This window comes from Pseudochaenichthys georgianus, chromosome 1, assembly GCF_902827115.2.
Source record: "Pseudochaenichthys georgianus chromosome 1, fPseGeo1.2, whole genome shotgun sequence".
Lineage (NCBI taxonomy): Eukaryota > Metazoa > Chordata > Actinopteri > Perciformes > Channichthyidae > Pseudochaenichthys > Pseudochaenichthys georgianus.
The window spans coordinates 40,594,323-40,614,127 of record NC_047503.1 but is presented as its reverse complement, the minus strand read 5'-3'; the positions used below and the strand labels follow the sequence as shown (position 1 = coordinate 40,614,127).

General features: G+C 42.6%; 2 protein-coding genes across 2 annotated transcripts; both read right to left on the bottom strand.

The window, feature by feature from the left end:
* Positions 1–8,051: 8,051 nt before the first annotated feature.
* Positions 8,052–9,856, bottom strand: LOC117452907 (uncharacterized; the record flags this gene model as incomplete). Its single annotated transcript, XM_034091721.1, has 2 exons — positions 9,431–9,856; positions 8,052–8,732 (listed from the first exon to the last, which is right to left on the bottom strand). Coding segments are annotated over exons 1-2 (957 nt in total), but the record flags the coding sequence as incomplete, so codon positions are not given.
* Positions 9,857–12,937: 3,081 nt separating this feature from the next.
* Positions 12,938–14,504, bottom strand: LOC139434260 (uncharacterized). The gene is made up of 2 exons (XM_071204086.1): positions 14,072–14,504; positions 12,938–13,894 (listed from the first exon to the last, which is right to left on the bottom strand). The coding sequence occupies exons 1-2, from the start codon at positions 14,402–14,404 to the stop codon at positions 12,938–12,940; spliced, it is 1,290 nt and encodes a 429-aa protein (XP_071060187.1). The 5' UTR covers positions 14,405–14,504.
* Positions 14,505–19,805: the final 5,301 nt, after the last annotated feature.

Sequence of the window (19,805 nt, the reverse complement as noted above, 5' to 3'; positions counted from 1 at the left end):
TGGTTTATTTTTTGCACGGACACTATCATTTACATTTTTTTACTATTTTCAATCTGAATTTACTTTAAAAACATCTATATTGATTCTGACTTTTTCTACATCCAACTCACAGGTTTATCATTGCTTTGAGAAAAAAGATTATTAGTTTAACCATTTTAGAAGTGAAGATATAGTCAATTGTTCTGGGAATGTCATTTTCGAGCCTGAGACCTGAAAAACAGATCAAAATGTTTTACCATAATGTCTAATTGTGCATTGTATTACATCGCTTTATTTTATCTAGTTTAGCTTTTCTTGTTTTGTTGTTTGTAATGGCAGAGATTAGGGATGAATAAAGTACAAACTATAACCATAATCACATTAAGCATTTCAATCCATAGAAAGGTCTGTGCCACGCAATTTCAATAGAAACAGGAACACTTTATTGCCCTTTTGTTTTACAGCCACGACTCGCACTAGCTGCTTGCCGCTCATTCAAAATCAAAAAGACCCCCAACTTCCTCCCAGACACCCGCCCAAAAAGCCCAACCCTCAAGTAAAGGACCCAAAAGCCTTTTTGCGCTTATCGTTGGCACTGATAAAGACTGGCATATTCCTTCAAGGTCCAGTCTGTCCAGTTTTCTTCTGGTGCACATGACATATGGCCACATTATTCAGCCTTGTTTGACTCATCGATGATCTAAGCCATGTCTTAAGCCTCCTCAGGGCACTAAAACTCCTCTCAGCCTCTGCAGAAGAGGCAGGGACGACCAACAGAAGCCTTACTAAAGCCTCCACCTGACCGAAGAGACCTCTCACCTCTGGCACCATTTCCCGAATAATGCTAGCAACATCTGAGCTTGTTTAATAGGTGTAATTAGCCTCAAACATGGCCAGCTGCACCTGCAGTAGTCTTGAATTCAATTCAGGATACTCTTCTACCACCTTGTCCATGTCTCCGTGTAGCAGCACATTTTCAAGCTGCTGCAGCTTGTGGAATCCAGCTTGTTCAAACCTCTCTATGAATTGAGTATTCACTGTGTCCAAGGCATTGTAGAATTGGACTCTGTACAATGACTGGGCATCGGGATGGATATGGGCTGCAGCCTGACCGGTTGTAAACCACTTTGTAGGTTTGCGGACATGAGGGATCTGAATTGGTTGTAGGTCCAACTTTGTTGACACAGCAGTTGCTTTCGAGAACAATACATCAAAATGCTCCTCCGTTCGTTTGACCTGCATGCTTGTTTTGACATGGTCTACAGCCTCAACATGCCTGAAACGGTTGTTTCCTAAGCTGCAGGGAGGTGTTCAGGCACTCCAAATCCCCCATCAGGTCTTCAGCCATTAAAAGGCCGAGGCACAGTGTTCCCTTTAAGAAATGTTCCATGAAGACCATTGGCCTTGGCTGAAGTTTCAGGTGAGCTGCATGATGCCATTTCTTCAAGGGCCATCAGCACTGACTCATACTGCTTGAGAACTGAGCGGATGGCAGGGGTACGTACAGTCCACCTGGTGGGAAAGAGAGGCTTCAATGAGGTGAAAGTTGAACCATGCTCTGATTTTGCGATATTCTGGAAAATCAACTTGAACTTGCCAGATTGATTAAAGAAGCCCCCCAATTCATGGACCAGACCCATTGCATCTCTTACTAGTGGAGAGGCTCCACAGGCAGCCTGCGTAATTAAGTTCACGCAGTGGGGACCACAGGACAATACACAGCCAGCGGTTGTTCTTTCCTTAAAATGGCTTGTACTCCCTGCAATCGTCCAGCCATGTTTGCGGCACCATCATAAGTTTGTCCTCGGAGTTGAGACAGAAGAAGCTGTAGGCGCGTCATCACATCACATGCCATCTTGGCTATATTTGCCCTGTTGTTTGATGACCCTTTGGTAGATTCCCAGGAATTCTTCCTTTGGTTGTAGATCTGCATCTACAGAGCGCACACCTATTGACTCCTGCTCAACTCCTGATATATCTTGGGGTGCCATCAATGATAATTGCGAACTGGGACCACTGGCATTGATGTTATTTCCGACACAATTTCTGTGACGATTGTATTGGCCATCACCTTCAACAGTTCGTTCTGCAATTCCGGACTGGTGAAATCGAGGGGACCTTTTAGCCAGGAGGTCAGCTCTGCATCGCCCGTCGCTCTTGTACTTTAGAAGCTGGCTTAGATTCCCACTCTCCTTCTGATCACCTCGAAAAGCTAGACCTTGCCGCGCCAAGTACCTCACACCCTCAACAATCTTCATCAGAATTTCTTCTTGCTTGTTGCTGCCGTCTTTCAAGCTCACGTGAAAGTTGCACATTAACAGGCTCTGGCTCCTGAATCCTAGTCATCACAGCTAATTTGTGGACACTGGCTGTGTTTATGCACACTACATTCTCCAGTGCCTTCTTCCATTGTTAAACCAGTCTTGACAAACGCTGAATCTGCTTTTGACGCAAGCTTAGACTTTTGTGCTGCAAAGTATTTAGCACAATAGAACAGAGGACCCCTTTTACAGAGGGGCTGTAATGGAGCCATGTATGATCTTCAAACCACTTCTCCTGAAGTAGAGTTATTCTATTTGATAGGGTTTGACTGGGTATGACTTTCACATTTGGATGATTTGGGCAAAGTCCAAGCTCCTCCCTTCCTTTCCTGTACCTTCATTTTCGCTGCCTGGCTGCTCTCTCTCTCATTGTCAAACTCACTCTCCCTGCTTGATGGTATTATCTGAAATACATATGAGGATGATCTCATCTTAAATTAACATTAGACTGCTATGTTGTCATTATTCTGTCTTAACCATCAATATAGCTCCTTTCTGACTTACCTCCATGTCACCAGCGCACACTCTCCCTGTCTGGTCGCCATGCTCACATTCTCTCTCTCCCTCTCTCTCTTTACTCTGAACACACCAGAGTGAACATGGAAGAAATATCAGTAAACTATTGACTAGAAAGACTGTTGATACACATTATACATATGGGGGGACACAGGAGTCTGTACATTAAAGTGGACCTATCATGCTATATTTGAATAATATAGTGTAGGACCATACCTATATAAGGCATATTTATACTTTTTTTTTCTCAAAATACCAAACAGATCATGCATTTTAGCCATTCCTCATTTCGCTCAAATTAACACTGAGCCTGACATTTTGGATTCAGTGAGAACAGCACCATCTTTTGGCCTTTTAAATGTACTACAGCTTCTACAGCTTCTCCAGCGCTTTAGAACGGCAAAGCACGTGGCTGTCTCCTCCTGATTGGTGGAGTTGGCCCAATAGCCGTAGCGCCACCGTCCTGACATCAGGACAGTGCTCAATCTGGATCCGTTTTTTTCAGATCCGTTGTTGCAACCCCTTTTTTAGAGATTTGGGCACAGAGGAAAATAGAGAGGGTTGTGTTTTCTGACTCTTGGTGAGTTCCCTGACGCACCGGGGACACATATTCATGTTTAAAAGACGTACAAAGGTGCATTTTGCATGATAGGTCCCCTTTAACATTAGACTGCTATGTTGTCATTATTCTGTCTTAACCATCAATATAGCTCCTTTCTGACTTACCTCCATGTCACCAGCGCACACTCTCCCTGTCTGGTCGCCATGCTCACATTCTCTCTCTCCCTCTCTCTCTTTACTCTGAACACACCAGAGTGAACATGGAAGAAATATTATCAGTAAACAAGCTATCTGACTGGAAACAATACTCACTTTCTCACTGCTCTTAACTTACTTTTTTTCTTTTCTGAGGCTGCCCAAAAAACTGTCTAATGTCACTGCCACCCTTCCTCTTGCTCATGCTTACAGCTTGACCTCGGCGATCTGCAGTTGCTGATGTGATGAATACGGGTCAGCAGCGCTGGATATAAGATCATTAAACATGTTTATTAGCAATTCTGAGCGTTCTAAACCCAGCACAAGCTATGATGCACACTGCAAACCTCCTGCGTGTGAGTATCTTTTAAATGCTTCTGACGATTATGAAATACTATTTCATAATAATTGTAGAATATTTATTATTTAATTAATTCTGGCACCTTTGGTATTCCATAGGTGTCTCACATCACAGTTTTAAATCTTTCCACACCCTACAAATTACAAAATAAAATAGAAATAATCCACATGAATAAATATCTATTGGATTACATCCAAAACGACACCGTCATTTTCCACATAGCTGACACTAGCCCGCCAAACCCTGGCTAACAACTGAAACCAGCTAGCCCACAGCTAGTTAGCTACTATTCCTGAAAAGTTCGGTTTTAACATCAGAACTACAAGTTACTTACACAAAGAAGCTAAACGGAGGGTTCATTAACATTACCATTACGAAATAAAATAATATAGATTACTTTAGGGCTAACTAGAAAAGATACCAGAACTGATGGAGGGCAAATTAAAACATGACTGACCTGCTTGGAGCATCAAGCTAACTGAAGGTGGACGCAGACGTGCAACAGGGAAATACACCCCCGGACCAATTTACATATGAAAAGAAATATCATTTTGGTGAAGTTCACAATAACAGAAAATATAGATTTTCAAGTATACAAATAACCAAAATAAAGAAGTTATAGAATAGCAATTTTATTTTAATTTTAAAAATCAAAAAATGTAAACTTTTTTTTTTGTTGCTATTTATTGGGGGGGGACATTTTGAGTGTATCTGAATATTGGGAGGGTTGTGTGTCCCCCAATGTATATGGTGAATACGGCCCTGGTCTGCTGGACCACTTTACGATCTGACTCGGAGAGTTTCTGCTCTTTAAAGTCAGGTTACATGACATGACATTAATGAAAAAGACAGAATTGACTAAAAGAAAGCCTCATTTAGAATTGCCAATTAAAACAAGTCTAAAATGTGTTCGACTTATAAACCTTAAACCTGAATGTGAAGGCCATCAATAATCAGCTTTTACTGTTCAATTATCTCCTCAGATTTGATACTCCCTTTGTTCCCTTCATTTCTTCAGAAGAGAGCGGTAGAAGATAAAAAACTTCATCCTCGATTTCCTGGTCAGATTGTGAAGACTGGAATAGGAGACACAGCATCAACTCTCTTTGTGGAACAGGTAGAACATTTATTTATGTTGTGTGTGAAAGGTTTTGGCAATTTAATTTAATTTCATTCATGGTATGCACAACTTAATGTATAATAATTGTTTCTGAAACATGTCTCTGTAAACACACCATTGACCAAAAAGGAGCAGGGAGAAGAAAATAATCTTATATGACCTTCCTCAATCTAAAAAAAAAGGTCTGTCCTTCCATATTTCTTATTCACAGCCAAACAGTATCGTAGGATAATAAGAGACACAAAAACTTACTACAAGAAATAGTTAGTTCCCACTTGACAGTTAACGGAAAGAAACAAAACAAACAACAACAACAACAACAACACAACACAAAACATGAAATGAAATGATGTACAAAATAAGGAAAAGAAAACATATCAGTGGGCTTTTTTTGCAGTTGCAGTTTTTCTGGAAACGGATACTGGAAATGTAATTTGCTTTTTATTTGTGTGTCAATTTGCTCTGTCCTTCTAAGGGCTGTTAGGTAACAGGTGCATTGGCTTATGGAGTAATATTTGTTACTCAGTTAAAGTTCCTAAAATCATACCCGAAGCAAGACATCAGAATCTTCATTATTAAACATATAAATCAAAGTCAGCGATGTGGTCGCTCAGGATATTAACACAGTGATACAATAATATTGCATCACATAGTTAACATGAATTAGACTGAAGAATTGTTATTTCAATTTTGTAATATATAGTCAATAATACAAGTGATTTTGCCCATCTTCTAGGTGTTTTATTTTAGAGCCCACATTGTGTCCAGTGTGTGGTAGCCTTAAAGCAAAGGATGTGATCAAAAATGGGAAACACTTTAATTCACCCAGAACAATACGAAGACGATTCAAACTTCTAATATGAGACACTTGCTGAATTATCTACCCCACCTTTAAGGAACACAGATGGAACCACTGCTGTTAAATGATTGCCCCATTCTCTACGAAACCTGCTCTTCAGTCAGTGGTGCAGTGTTTCCTGCTTTTTAAAGGGCATTATTCAGATGTAGTAAGATGAGGCGAGCATTTGTAGGGGGCGCCAAGGCTCTTTTGGACAGGCATTGGCTCACAATGTCCCACCGCGACTAAAAAAATGATTGTTAAATGTGTCAATTGGACCGAGGGGTTTGAAGACGTTGCGGATAGAGAGTTAATACATCTGTTTCCTGCTGACAAACGCTCACATAGCAATGTCTCTTTTCTATTCTAGATAAGATAAGATAGATACTTTATTGATCCCAATTTGGGAAGTGTTTGTGCAGCACAAACACTTCCCAAATTGGGATCAATAAAGTACTATCTTATAGAACTGCTGCAGCAGCAGCATAAAAAGACTTGGCATTATACAATAAAAATTAAAAGACAAGAAATAAACAAGAAAGTAGAAATATACTGTTGAATTTACAAATTAACAATAACAAGATATAAAGCAAGGTATTATATTTACATAAGTATGTGACGGATGGAATATTAAATATTCACTGAATATAAAATGTAAAATGTACAAGACAAGGCAAGTGTATTATATAGCACTTTTCTGTACGCGACAATTCAAAGTGCTTTACAAACACAATTAAAAGACTTTTTAGGAATAAATACAGTAAAAACACATTATATAATGGCATTTTACAACAGGCATTACAAAGCAAAGATAATAAAAATAACCACCACAGGTACAATACATGTTTAAAAGGCATACTGTAGTTCGAATATGAGCAGCGGCACAGAGATATGTTTTTCGTCCATTTTAAAATAGTAAGCGTTTCTGCGGACGTGCACGATTTGGGTAGTTTGTTCCAGAGTGTCGGGCGTAACAGCTAAATGCTACCTCTCCATGTTTTGTTGTTCCTCTCGGAACCGATAATCGCAGAATGCGCGTTTTCTGGAGGGTCTATCCTCCATCCCCTCTCCCTCAATACCATGTCCTCCCCTCCTCCATATCCCTCCCACTCTATCACCTTTCCCTCTCCCTCTCCTCCCTCGCAAACGCTCCACTGAGGATCCGTTGGTTATGGCATAAGAAGACCAAGGCTTTTGAGTTTTGGTTGGTAGTTGATCTCCGGCGGACTGCAACCCAGCTTGTAGATGCTGTTGCTTCGTTCAGCATCGGCTGAGTTGGAGACAGCATCTTTGTATCGGTGGGCCAAGGAAGACAGTACAGGAAGTCTCTCCTGTTACGCCATCCCAGAACACATCCAAATCCACCACGCCAGACAGTGCAGCTCTGAGTGCTGCTGGACCCAGGGCTGTAAAATAAGAATCAAATTCATGTCTTGGCACGTCAGTGAAACCTGGAATGGCCTTGTAGCTTTCTACAGAGTCATCTAGGAATGTGATGTGACGAGGATCAAACACCCTGACCTCCTGGAGAAACTCTATGGCTGGCTGCCCATCGGACATGTACTTGGTGACTTTTCTTCAGCATAACGTATGCCTCGCCGTGCGAGGATCTCGGTCTTCGTGCGGCGTGGCAGGTCAAACTCCTTGAAGTATTCGTCACATACCTCATACTGCATCTCTTTATTGCCAGCAAAGACCACCTGCAGATCCTCCAGATAATTGAAGATCTTTGTGGTCACTGGGCGCCTGCTCTCGAAGATGTCTAGTAGATTGAGGATGTGTTTGCACTTGTCAGCCATGATATTAATCTGCACATTCAGGGACTGAGGCAGGTTTGGGTCTTGAAGCATGTCATGGAGTCTCTCCACAGACTGTGGTACACTTCTGCCACACACCTGTGAATGAAAATCACAAAGAGAAAGAAAGTGATTAGGTCAAACATACAGTAAGGCTTAAATGTTACGACATTTTACGTTGATATAATTAACACATTCATGTTTTGTGTGTAGGTGTAAGGGGCCTAATTGGTGGAGAAAGGGATAATTACTATTGAAGTTACACATTTATTTACCTGTGTTTCCATCTCGATGAACTCCTTGTACAGTCCAAAGTACTCTCTGTGGTATTGTACTGCAAAGAACCAGGAGTTCCACCGTGTTGCACAGGGTTTGGAGGCATGGTCACCTTTTTTGTTGGCAGCTTGTTTGTCATGAAGCAGAGATATCTTCTCTTGCGTGATCCAGCATTGAAGAACATCTGGGAGAAACTCATCATGAAGCTGTTCAACTGAACAAAAGGTTTGCGGAAGGCATTACCGATGAGGTTCATTATGTGTGCCATGCACGTGATGTGCAGTGAGTTGGGGTACAGCGCTTGCAGAGCAGATTTGAATGCCTTCTTCATGTAGGCTGCATTATCTGTGTCAAACACAATCACATCCTCATTTTGAATTCTGTATTCTTGTAGGCACTTCACGACAGCCACAGATACAGTGGAATGATTGCACTGCTCAAGGAACACGGTGTCTGCAAGGTAGGCCAAGATCCGACCAGAATGATCCTTCTTGAGTGGTGCAAGCAGGATGTTCAGCACGCATCTCCCCTCTACATCTGGTGTCTCATCAAATATCACAGCAACAGGTTTTCCTGCAAGAAGAGTCTTCAACTCTTCTTTTTCCTTCTCATATACTGCTCCCAAGTATTTCTCTTGAAGCTGGTGAAATCCTGGAATGGCTCCGCCATTGATTACTTTGTCATTCAGGAATTTCCTCATTGCAGGATGGTCACTCTTAGACAGTGGAATGTTGACAGCAGTGCACGTGGCGACCCAGGCCTCACAAATCTACCAAAAAAAGAAAATATTTTTTTTAAATATTGGGCTGTCTTATTTATTCTCTCTCACACACAACCTGCCACTAACGTTAACCCTCTTTTTTCTTTTTATTGAGTCAGGCACAATGAGTTTACATTTATACAGTCAATTATTTTTTTTGTTCCCCCTTTCCCTCCCTCCCGGTCCTAGCTAGTAAATTAAATAACTACTAAATAAGTAGATACATGTATAGGTAAAAGTAAAGTAATGTAGAAGATAATATTAAAGAAAATTAATAGATAAGGGAATAAAGAATAGTAACAGTAATACATGTACCCCTATACTCACATATACATACATACATACATACATACATACATGTGTGTACATACCCACACACATGGATACAAAGACAGCACAAATAAATAAAAGTGTACTATTTACTATTCAATTAAACACTTCAATGTTTATTTATTGTAAAAGCAATTGGGCTATTTTAATCACACACACCACACCACCACACACACACCACACACACACACACACACACCACACACACACACACACACCACACACACACACACCACACACACACACACACACACACACACACACACACACACACACACCCACACACACACACACACCACACACACACACACACGACTCATTCTGTTTTCATTTACGCGTTCGTTATCTGACCAGCTTCAATCTTGTAGGCTACTCACTTCGTTTCTTGCAACCCTCGAAACGGTTTTGGAGGTCGATGCCTCGGTGAACGACAGTTGTTTGGCTGTCTTGTCCGCAGCAGCAGAAAGCCTTTTTGAATGTTTAAGCGAATCGAAGTGGGTCTTCACGGTCGATTTCCTTTTATACTCCAACACACAGTTGCACGGGGTGCAGAACAGTTTCCCCCCACTTTCGTGCAAGACATCGGGGAACTGCTTTGCCCGGTCTTTTGCTGAAATGTTCGTGGGTAAATGTGATGCATTCGATTTGTTCATCTTGGTGTGTGAATTCCACACTTTCACACGACGGTTTGCCTTCTGTGATGCGCGGGCTGATGACGTCGCGTCATCATCACTACTTTGCGTCAAGACGAGTTCATTTTTTTCCCCTCAACTTTGTGTGGAAAAATGCGGGGATTATGCGGCCTTTTGATAAATATGCGGCCTTTTAAAATATGCGCCATTTTGCTGATTATGCGGTAAATTCTGCGATCGCAGAATCGCGTTTTTCTGGAGGGTCTATCCTCCATCCCCTCTCCCTCAATATCCATGTCCTCCCACTCCTCCATATCCTCCCACTCTATCACCTTTCCCTTCTCCCTCTCCTCCCTCTCAAACGCTCCACTGAGGATCCGTTGGTTATGGCATAAGAAGACCAAGGCTTTGAGGTTTTGGTTGGTAGTTGATCTCCTTCCGGCTGGACAACACCAGCTTGTAGATGCTGTTGCTTCGTTCAGCATCGGCTGAGTTGGAGACAGCATCTTTGTATCGGTGGGCCAGGAAGACAGTACGGAAGTCTCTCCTGTACGCCATCCCAGAACACATCCAAATCCACCACGCCAGACAGTGCCAGCTCTGAGTGCTGCTGGACCCAGGGCTGTAAAATAAGAATCAAATTCATGTCTTGGCACGTCAGTGAAACCTGGAATGGCCTTGTAGCTTTCTACAGAGTCATCTAGGAAGTGATGTGACGAGGATCAAACACCCTGACCTCCTGGAGAAACTCTATGGCTGGCTGCCCATCGGGACATGTACTTGGTGAGCTTTTCTTCAGCATTAACGTATGCCTCGCCAACTGTGCGGAGGATCTCGGTCTTCGTGCGGCGTGGCAGGTCAAACTCCTTGAAGTATTCGTCACATTACCTCATACTGCATCTCTTTATTGCCAGCAAAGACCACCTGCAGATCCTCCAGATAATTGAAGATCTTTGTGGTCACTGGGCGCCTGCTCTCGAAGATGTCTAGTAGATTGAGGATGTGTTTGCACTTGTCAGCCATGATATTAATCTGCACATTCAGGGACTGAGGCAGGTTTGGGGTCTTGAAGCATGTCATGGAGTCTCTCCACAGACTGTGGTACACTTCTGCCACACACCTGTGAATGAAAATCACAAAGAGAAAGAAAGTGATTAGGTCAAACATACAGTAAGGCTTAAATGTTACGACATTTTACGTTGATATAATTAACACATTCATGTTTGTGTGTGTAGGTGTAAGGGGCCTAATTGGTGGAGAAAGGGATAATTACTATTGAAGTTACACATTTATTTACCTGTGTTTTCCATCTCGATGAACTCCTTGTACAGTCCAAAGTACTCTCTGTGGTATTGTACTGCAAAGAACCAGGAGTTCCACCGTGTTGCACAGGGGTTTGGAGGCATGGTCACCTTTTTTGTTGGCAGCTTGTTTGTCATGAAGCAGAGATATCTTCTCTTGCGTGATCCAGCATTGAAGAACATCTGGGAGAAACTCATCATGAAGCTGTTCAACTGAACAAAAGGTTTGCGGAAGGCATTACCGATGAGGTTCAATTATGTGTGCCATGCACGTGATGTGCAGTGAGTTGGGGTACAGCGCTTGCAGAGCAGATTTGAATGCCTTCTTCATGTAGGCTGCATTATCTGTGTCAAACACCATCACATCCTCATTTTGAATTCTGTATTCTTGTAGGCACTTCACGACAGCCACAGATACAGTGGAATGATTGCACTGCTCAAGGAACACGGGTGTCTGCAAGGTTAGGCCAAGATCCGACCAGAATGATCCTTCTTGAGTGGTGCAAGCAGGATGTTCAGCACGCATCTCCCCTCTACATCTGGTGTCTCATCAAATATCACAGCAACAGGTTTTCCTGCAAGAAGAGTCTTCAACTCTTCTTTTTCCTTCTCATATACTGCTCCCAAGTATTTCTCTTGAAGCTGGTGAAATCCTGGAATGGCTCCGCCATTGATTACTTTGTCATTCAGGAATTTCCTCATTGCAGGATGGTCACTCTTAGGACAGTGGAATGTTGACAGCAGTGCACGTGGCGACCCAGGCCTCACAAATCTACCAAAAAAAGAAAATATTTTTTTTTAAATATGGGGCTGTCTTATTTATTCTCTCTCACACACAACCTGCCACTAACGTTAACCCTCTTTTTTCTTTTTATTGAGTCAGGCACAATGAGTTTACATTTATACAGTCAATATTTATTTTTTTGTTCCCCCTTTCCCTCCCTCCCGGTCCTAGCTAGTAAATTAAATAAACTACTAAATAAGTAGATACATGTATAGGTAAAGTAAAGTATGTAGAAGATAATATTAAAAGAAAATTAATAGATAAGGGAATAAAGAATCGTAACAGTAATACATGTACCCCTATACTCACATATACATACATACATACATACATACATACATGTGTGTACATACCCACACACATGGATACAAAGACAGCACAAATAAATAAAGTGTACTATTTACTATTCAATTAAACACATTCAATGTTTATTTATTGTAAAGCAATTGGGCTATTTTAATCACACACACACACACACACACACACACACACACACACACACACACACACACACACACACACACACACACACACACACACACACACACACACCACACACACACACACACCACACACACACAACACACACACACACACACACACACACACACACACACACACACACACACACACACACACACACACACACACACACACACACACACCACACACACACACACACACACACACACACACAGTTTTAATTTACGCGTTCGTTATCTGACCAGCTTCAATCTTGTAGGCTACTCACTTCGTTTCTTGCAACCCTCGAAACGGTTTTGGAGGTCGATGCCTCGGTGAACGACAGTTGTTTGGCTGTCTTGTCCGCAGCAGCAGAAAGCCTTTTTGAATGTTTAAGCGAATCGAAGTGGGTCTTCACGGTCGATTTCCTTTTATACTCCAACACACAGTTGCACGGGGTGCAGAACAGTTTCCCCCCACTTTCGTGCAAGACATCGGGGAACTGCTTTGCCCGGTCTTTTGCTGAAATGTTCGTGGGTAAATGTGATGCATTCGATTTGTTCATCTTGGTGTGTGAATTCCACACTTTCACACGACGGTTTGCCTTCTGTGATGCGCGGGCTGATGACGTCGCGTCATCATCACTACTTTGCGTCAAGACGAGTTCATTTTTTTCCCCTCAACTTTGTGTGGAAAATGCGGGGATTATGCGGCCTTTTGATAAATATGCGGCCTTTTAAAAATATGCGCCATTTTGCTGATTATGCGGTAAATTCTGCGATCGCAGAATCGCGTTTTTCTGGAGGGTCTATCCTCCATCCCCTCTCCCTCAATATCCATGTCCTCCCACTCCTCCATATCCTCCCACTCTATCACCTTTCCCTTCTCCCTCTCCTCCCTCTCAAACGCTCCACTGAGGATCCGTTGGTTATGGCATAAGAAGACCAAGGCTTTGAGGTTTTGGTTGGTAGTTGATCTCCTTCGGCTGGACAACACCAGCTTGTAGATGCTGTTGCTTCGTTCAGCATCGGCTGAGTTGGAGACAGCATCTTTGTATCGGTGGGCCAAGGAAGACAGTACAGGAAGTCTCTCCTGTACGCCATCCCAGAACACATCCAAATCCACCACGCCAGACAGTGCAGCTCTGAGTGCTGCTGGACCCAGGGCTGTAAAATAAGAATCAAATTCATGTCTTGGCACGTCAGTGAAACCTGGAATGGCCTTGTAGCTTTCTACAGAGTCATCTAGGAATGTGATGTGACGAGGATCAAACACCCTGACCTCCTGGAGAAACTCTATGGCTGGCTGCCCATCGGACATGTACTTGGTGAGCTTTTCTTCAGCATTAACGTATGCCTCGCCAACTGTGCGGAGGATCTCGGTCTTCGTGCGGCGTGGCAGGTCAAACTCCTTGAAGTATTCGTCACATACCTCATACTGCATCTCTTTATTGCCAGCAAAGACCACCTGCAGATCCTCCAGATAATTGAAGATCTTTGTGGTCACTGGGCGCCTGCTCTCGAAGATGTCTAGTAGATTGAGGATGTGTTTGCACTTGTCAGCCATGATATTAATCTGCACATTCAGGGACTGAGGCAGGTTTGGGTCTTGAAGCATGTCATGGAGTCTCTCCACAGACTGTGGTACACTTCTGCCACACACCTGTGAATGAAAATCACAAAGAGAAAGAAAGTGATTAGGTCAAACATACAGTAAGGCTTAAATGTTACGACATTTTACGTTGATATAATTAACACATTCATGTTTGTGTGTGTAGGTGTAAGGGGCCTAATTGGTGGAGAAAGGGATAATTACTATTGAAGTTACACATTTATTTACCTGTGTTTCCATCTCGATGAACTCCTTGTACAGTCCAAAGTACTCTCTGTGGTATTGTACTGCAAAGAACCAGGAGTTCCACCGTGTTGCACAGGGGTTTGGAGGCATGGTCACCTTTTTTGTTGGCAGCTTGTTTGTCATGAAGCAGAGATATCTTCTCTTGCGTGATCCAGCATTGAAGAACATCTGGGAGAAACTCATCATGAAGCTGTTCAACTGAACAAAAGGTTTGCGGAAGGCATTACCGATGAGGTTCATTATGTGTGCCATGCACGTGATGTGCAGTGAGTTGGGGTACAGCGCTTGCAGAGCAGATTTGAATGCCTTCTTCATGTAGGCTGCATTATCTGTGTCAAACACAATCACATCCTCATTTTGAATTCTGTATTCTTGTAGGCACTTCACGACAGCCACAGATACAGTGGAATGATTGCACTGCTCAAGGGAACACGGTGTCTGCAAGGTAGGCCAAGATCCGACCAGAATGATCCTTCTTGATGGTGCAAGCAGGATGTTCAGCACGCATCTCCCCTCTACATCTGGTGTCTCATCAAATATCACAGCAACAGGGTTTTCCTTCCTGCAAGAAAGTCTTCAACTCTTCTTTTTCCTTCTCATATACTGCTCCCAAGTATTTCTCTTGAGCTGGTGAAATCCTGGAATGGCTCCGCCATTGATTACTTTGTCATTCAGGAATTTCCCTCATTGCAGGATGGTCACTCTTAGACAGTGGAATGTTGACAGCAGTGCACGTGCGACCCAGGCCTCACAAAATCTACCAAAAAAAGAAAATATTTTTTGTTTAAATATTGGGCTGTCTTATTTATTCTCTCTCACACACAACCTGCCACTAACGTTAACCCTCTTTTTTCTTTTTATTGAGTCAGCACAATGAGTTTACATTTATACAGTCAATTTTATTTTTTTGTGTTCCCCCCTTTCCCTTCCCCTCCCGGTCCTAGCTAGTAAATTAAATAACTACTAAATAAGTAGATACATGTATAGGTAAAAGTAAAGTAATGTAGAAGATAATATTAAAAGAAAATTAATAGATAAGGGAATAAAGAATAGTAACAGTAATACATGTACCCCGATACTCACATATACATACATACATACATACATACATACCATGTGTGTACATACCCACACACATGGATACAAAGACAGCACAAATAAATAAAAGTGTACTATTTACTATTCAATTAAAACACATTCAATGTGTATCTATTGTAAAAGCAATTGGGCTATTTAATCACACACACACACACACACACACACACACACACACACACACACACACACACACACACACACACACACACACACACACCACACCACACACACCACACACACACACACACACACACACACCACACACACACACACACACACACACACACACACAGTTTTAATTTACGCGTTCGTTATCTGACCAGCTTCAATCTTGTAGGCTACTCACTTCGTTTCTTGCAACCCTCGAAACGTTTTGGAGGTCGATGCCTCGGTGAACGACAGTTGTTTGGCTGTCTTGTCCGCAGCAGCAGAAAGCCTTTTTGAATGTTTAAGCGAATCGAAGTGGGTCTTCACGGTCCATTTCCTTTTATACTCCAACACACAGTTGCACGGGGTGCAGAACAGTTTCCCCCCACTTCGTGCAAGACATCGGGGAACTGCTTTGCCCGGTCTTTTGCTGAAATGTTTCGTGGGTAAATGTGATGCATTCGATTTGTTCATCTTGGTGTGTGAATTCCACACTTTCACACGACGGTTTGCCTTCTGTGATGCGCGGGCTGATGACGTCGCGTCATCATCACTACTTTGCGTCAAGACGAGTTCATTTTTTTCCCCTCAACTTTGTGTGGAAAAATGCGGGGATTATGCGGCCTTTTGATAAATATGCGGCCTTTTAAAAATATGCGCCATTTTGCTGATTATGCGGTAAATTCTGCGATCGCAGAATCGCGTTTTTCTGGAGGGTCTACACAATGTCCCGCCGCGACTAAAATAAATTATTGTTAAATGTGTCAATTGGACAGAGGGGTTTGAAGACGTTGCGGATAGAGTTAATACATCTGTTTCCTGCTGACGTGACAAACGCTCACATAGCAATGTCTCTTAATTAAGCGTCGTAGTTCAGGTTCCGGCAGGTTCTTTATTTGTACCCGCAGGTAGATTTTGTTTGCAGAGAAAAGACAAGGGATCCATCCGACACACCTTAAAAACAAACACAACAACAGACACATCTCTAATAAAAGTACAACTACACCCTGCTGCTCCGTCAAATCTCAAAATATTTCAAAAACATTTAAGAAGGAAAACACTAGTACAAACTGGACATTCATAATTCATAATTAAATAAATAAACAAATAGGCATCTGTGTGACACTCCTATGATGTGTTCATTTGTGCAATAGCTGCTGGGATAAAACAGTTTTCATACCGCTTCGTTCTACTCTTTGGGACGACTAACCTCCGGCCCGAAGGAAAAAGCTTAAATTCTGAGTGCAGAGGGCGGGAGTCATCGTCTGATATGGAGCTGGATTACCGCTGTCACTGCCTGAGGTACAGGGTCTCCAGGTTTAGCTGTGGCTCACCAATTAGTCTGCTGCAGGGCCGTATTCATGGAGTCTACATTGGGGGGGACCAAAAATTCAATAAAAATTTGAATACTAATTTCCTGCCATTCTAAAGGAAAATACATAAAATATCACTAACACATTGGATACTTTAAAACCTGTTAAACCCCATGCCCCTGCCTGTGGGGGCAAAACACAACAATAGTCACAAAACTGTGTCTCAGGCATGGGTGTAGGAAGCATCCTCAATGTGGGTGGGACAATTTGACGGGGGGTGTGGGCGGGGGGGGACCTAACCTCCTCTAGGGGGGTCTGGGGGCATGCTCCCCCGGTAAGATTTTTTTTTAAATGTTGAAGTTAAAAGCATCAATCTGGTGCACTTTGAGAGCAACATTAGGGACTAAATCTATGGATACATCTCAACAACACCCATTTGAAACAGAACTGAACAGATTTACTTTTTCTTTATGCATATTTTACAAATCACTCCCTTTTTAAAACTGTAGTATGAGTTGGAATGATTTCGTTATTCTGTTATTCTCTTATTTTGTATAACTATAATGATCATATAAAGGTGTGCCTTGTAAATACTTGTTTTGCATCAATCTTGATACAGGGTACTTATTATATGTTGTACTTTGGATTCCTAAAGCTTTTAGTCTACTATCCCATCATTCAAGAGTGGTTTTCACAATAAGTAATGGTTTATTTTTTGCACGGACACTATCATTTACATTTTTTTACTATTTTCAATCTGAATTTACTTTAAAAACATCTATATTGATTCTGACTTTTTCTACATCCAACTCACAGGTTTATCATTGCTTTGAGAAAAAAGATTATTAGTTTAACCATTTTAGAAGTGAAGATATAGTCAATTGTTCTGGGAATGTCATTTTCGAGCCTGAGACCTGAAAAACAGATCAAAATGTTTTACCATAATGTCTAATTGTGCATTGTATTACATCGCTTTATTTTATCTAGTTTAGCTTTTCTTGTTTTGTTGTTTGTAATGGCAGAGATTAGGGATGAATAAAGTACAACTATAACCATAATCACATTAAAGCATTTCAATCCATAGAAAGGTCTGTGCCACGCAATTTCAATAGAAACAGGAACACTTTATTGCCCTTTTGTTTTACAGCCACGACTCGCACTAGCTGCTTGCCGCTCATTCAAAATCAAAAAGACCCCCAACTTCCTCCCAGACACCCGCCCAAAAAGCCCAACCCTCAAGTAAAGGACCCAAAAGCCTTTTTGCGCTTATCGTTGGCACTGATAAAAGACTGGCATATTCCTTCAAGGTCCAGTCTGTCCAGTTTCTTCTGGTGCACATGACATATGGCCACATTATTCAGCCTTGTTTGACTCATCGATGATCTAAGCCATGTCTTAAGCCTCCTCAGGGCACTAAAACTCCTCTCAGCCTCTGCAGAAGAGGCAGGGACGACCAACAGAAGCCTTACTAAAGCCTCCACCTGACCGAAGAGACCTCTCACCTCTGGCACCATTTCCCGAATAATGCTAGCAACATCTGAGCTTGTTTCATAGGTGTAATTAGCCTCAAACATGGCCAGCTGCACCTGCAGTAGTCTTGAATTCAATTCAGGATACTCTTCTACCACCTTGTCCATGTCTCCGTGTAGCAGCACATTTTCAAGCTGCTGCAGCTTGTGGAATCCAGCTTGTTCAAACCTCTCTATGAATTGAGTATTCACTGTGTCCAAGGCATTGTAGAATTGGACTCTGTACAATGACTGGGCATCGGGATGGATATGGGCTGCAGCCTGACCGGTGTAACACTTTGTAGGTTTGCGGACATGAGGGATCTGAATTGGTTGTAGGTCCAACTTTGTTGACACAGCAGTTGCTTTCGAGAACAATACATCAAAATGCTCCTCCGTTCGTTTGACCTGCATGCTTGTTTTGACATGGTCTACAGCCTCCAACATGCCTGAAACGGTCTGTTTCCTAAGCTGCAGGGAGGTGTTCAGGCACTCCAAATCCCCCATCAGGTCTTCAGCCATTAAAAGGCCGAGCACAGTGTTCCCTTTAAGAAATGTTCCATGAAGACCATTGGCCTTGGCTGAAGTTTCAGGTGAGCTGCATGATGCCATTTCTTCAAGGGCCATCAGCACTGACTCATACTGCTTGAGAACTGAGCGGATGGCAGGGGTACGTACAGTCCACCTGGTGGGAAAGAGAGGCTTCAATGAGGTGAAAGTTGAACCATGCTCTGATTTTGCGATATTCTGGAAAATCAACTTGAACTTGCCAGATTGATTAAAGAAGCCCCCCAATTCATGGACCAGACCCATTGCATCTCTTACTAGTGGAGAGGCTCCACAGGCAGCCTGCGTAATTAAGTTCACGCAGTGGGGACCACAGTGACAATACACAGCCAGCGGTTGTTCTTTCCTTAAAATGGCTTGTACTCCCTGCAATCGTCCAGCCATGTTTGCGGCACCATCATAAGTTTGTCCTCGGAGTTGAGACAGAAGAAGCTGTAGGCGCGTCATCACATCACATGCCATCTTGGCTATATTTTGCCCTGTTGTTGATGACACTTGGTAGATTCCCAGGAATTCTTCCTTTGGTTGTAGATCTGCATCTACAGAGCGCACACATATTGACTCCTGCTCAACTCCTGATATATCTTGGGTGCCATCAATGATAATTGCGAACTGGACCACTGGCATTGATGTTATTTCCGACACAATTTCTTTGACGATTGTATTGGCCATCACCTTCAACAGTTCGTTCTGCAATTCCGGACTGGTGAAATCGAGGGGACCTTTTAGCCAGGAGGTCAGCTCTGCATCGCCCGTCGCCTTGTACTTTAGAAGCTGGCTTAGATTCCCACTCTCCTTCTGATCACCTCGAAAAGCTAGACCTTGCCGCGCCAAGTACCTCACACCCTCAACAATCTTCATCAGATTTCTTCTTGCTTGTTGCTGCCGTCTTTCAAGCTCACGTGAAAGTTGCACATTAACAGGCTCTGGCTCCTGAATCCTAGTCATCACAGCTAATTTGTGACACTGGCTGTGTTTATGCACACTACATTTCTCCAGTGCCTTCTTCCAATTGTTAAAACCAGTCTTGACAAACGCTGAATCTGCTTTTGACGCAAGCTTAGACTTTTGTGCTGCAAAGTA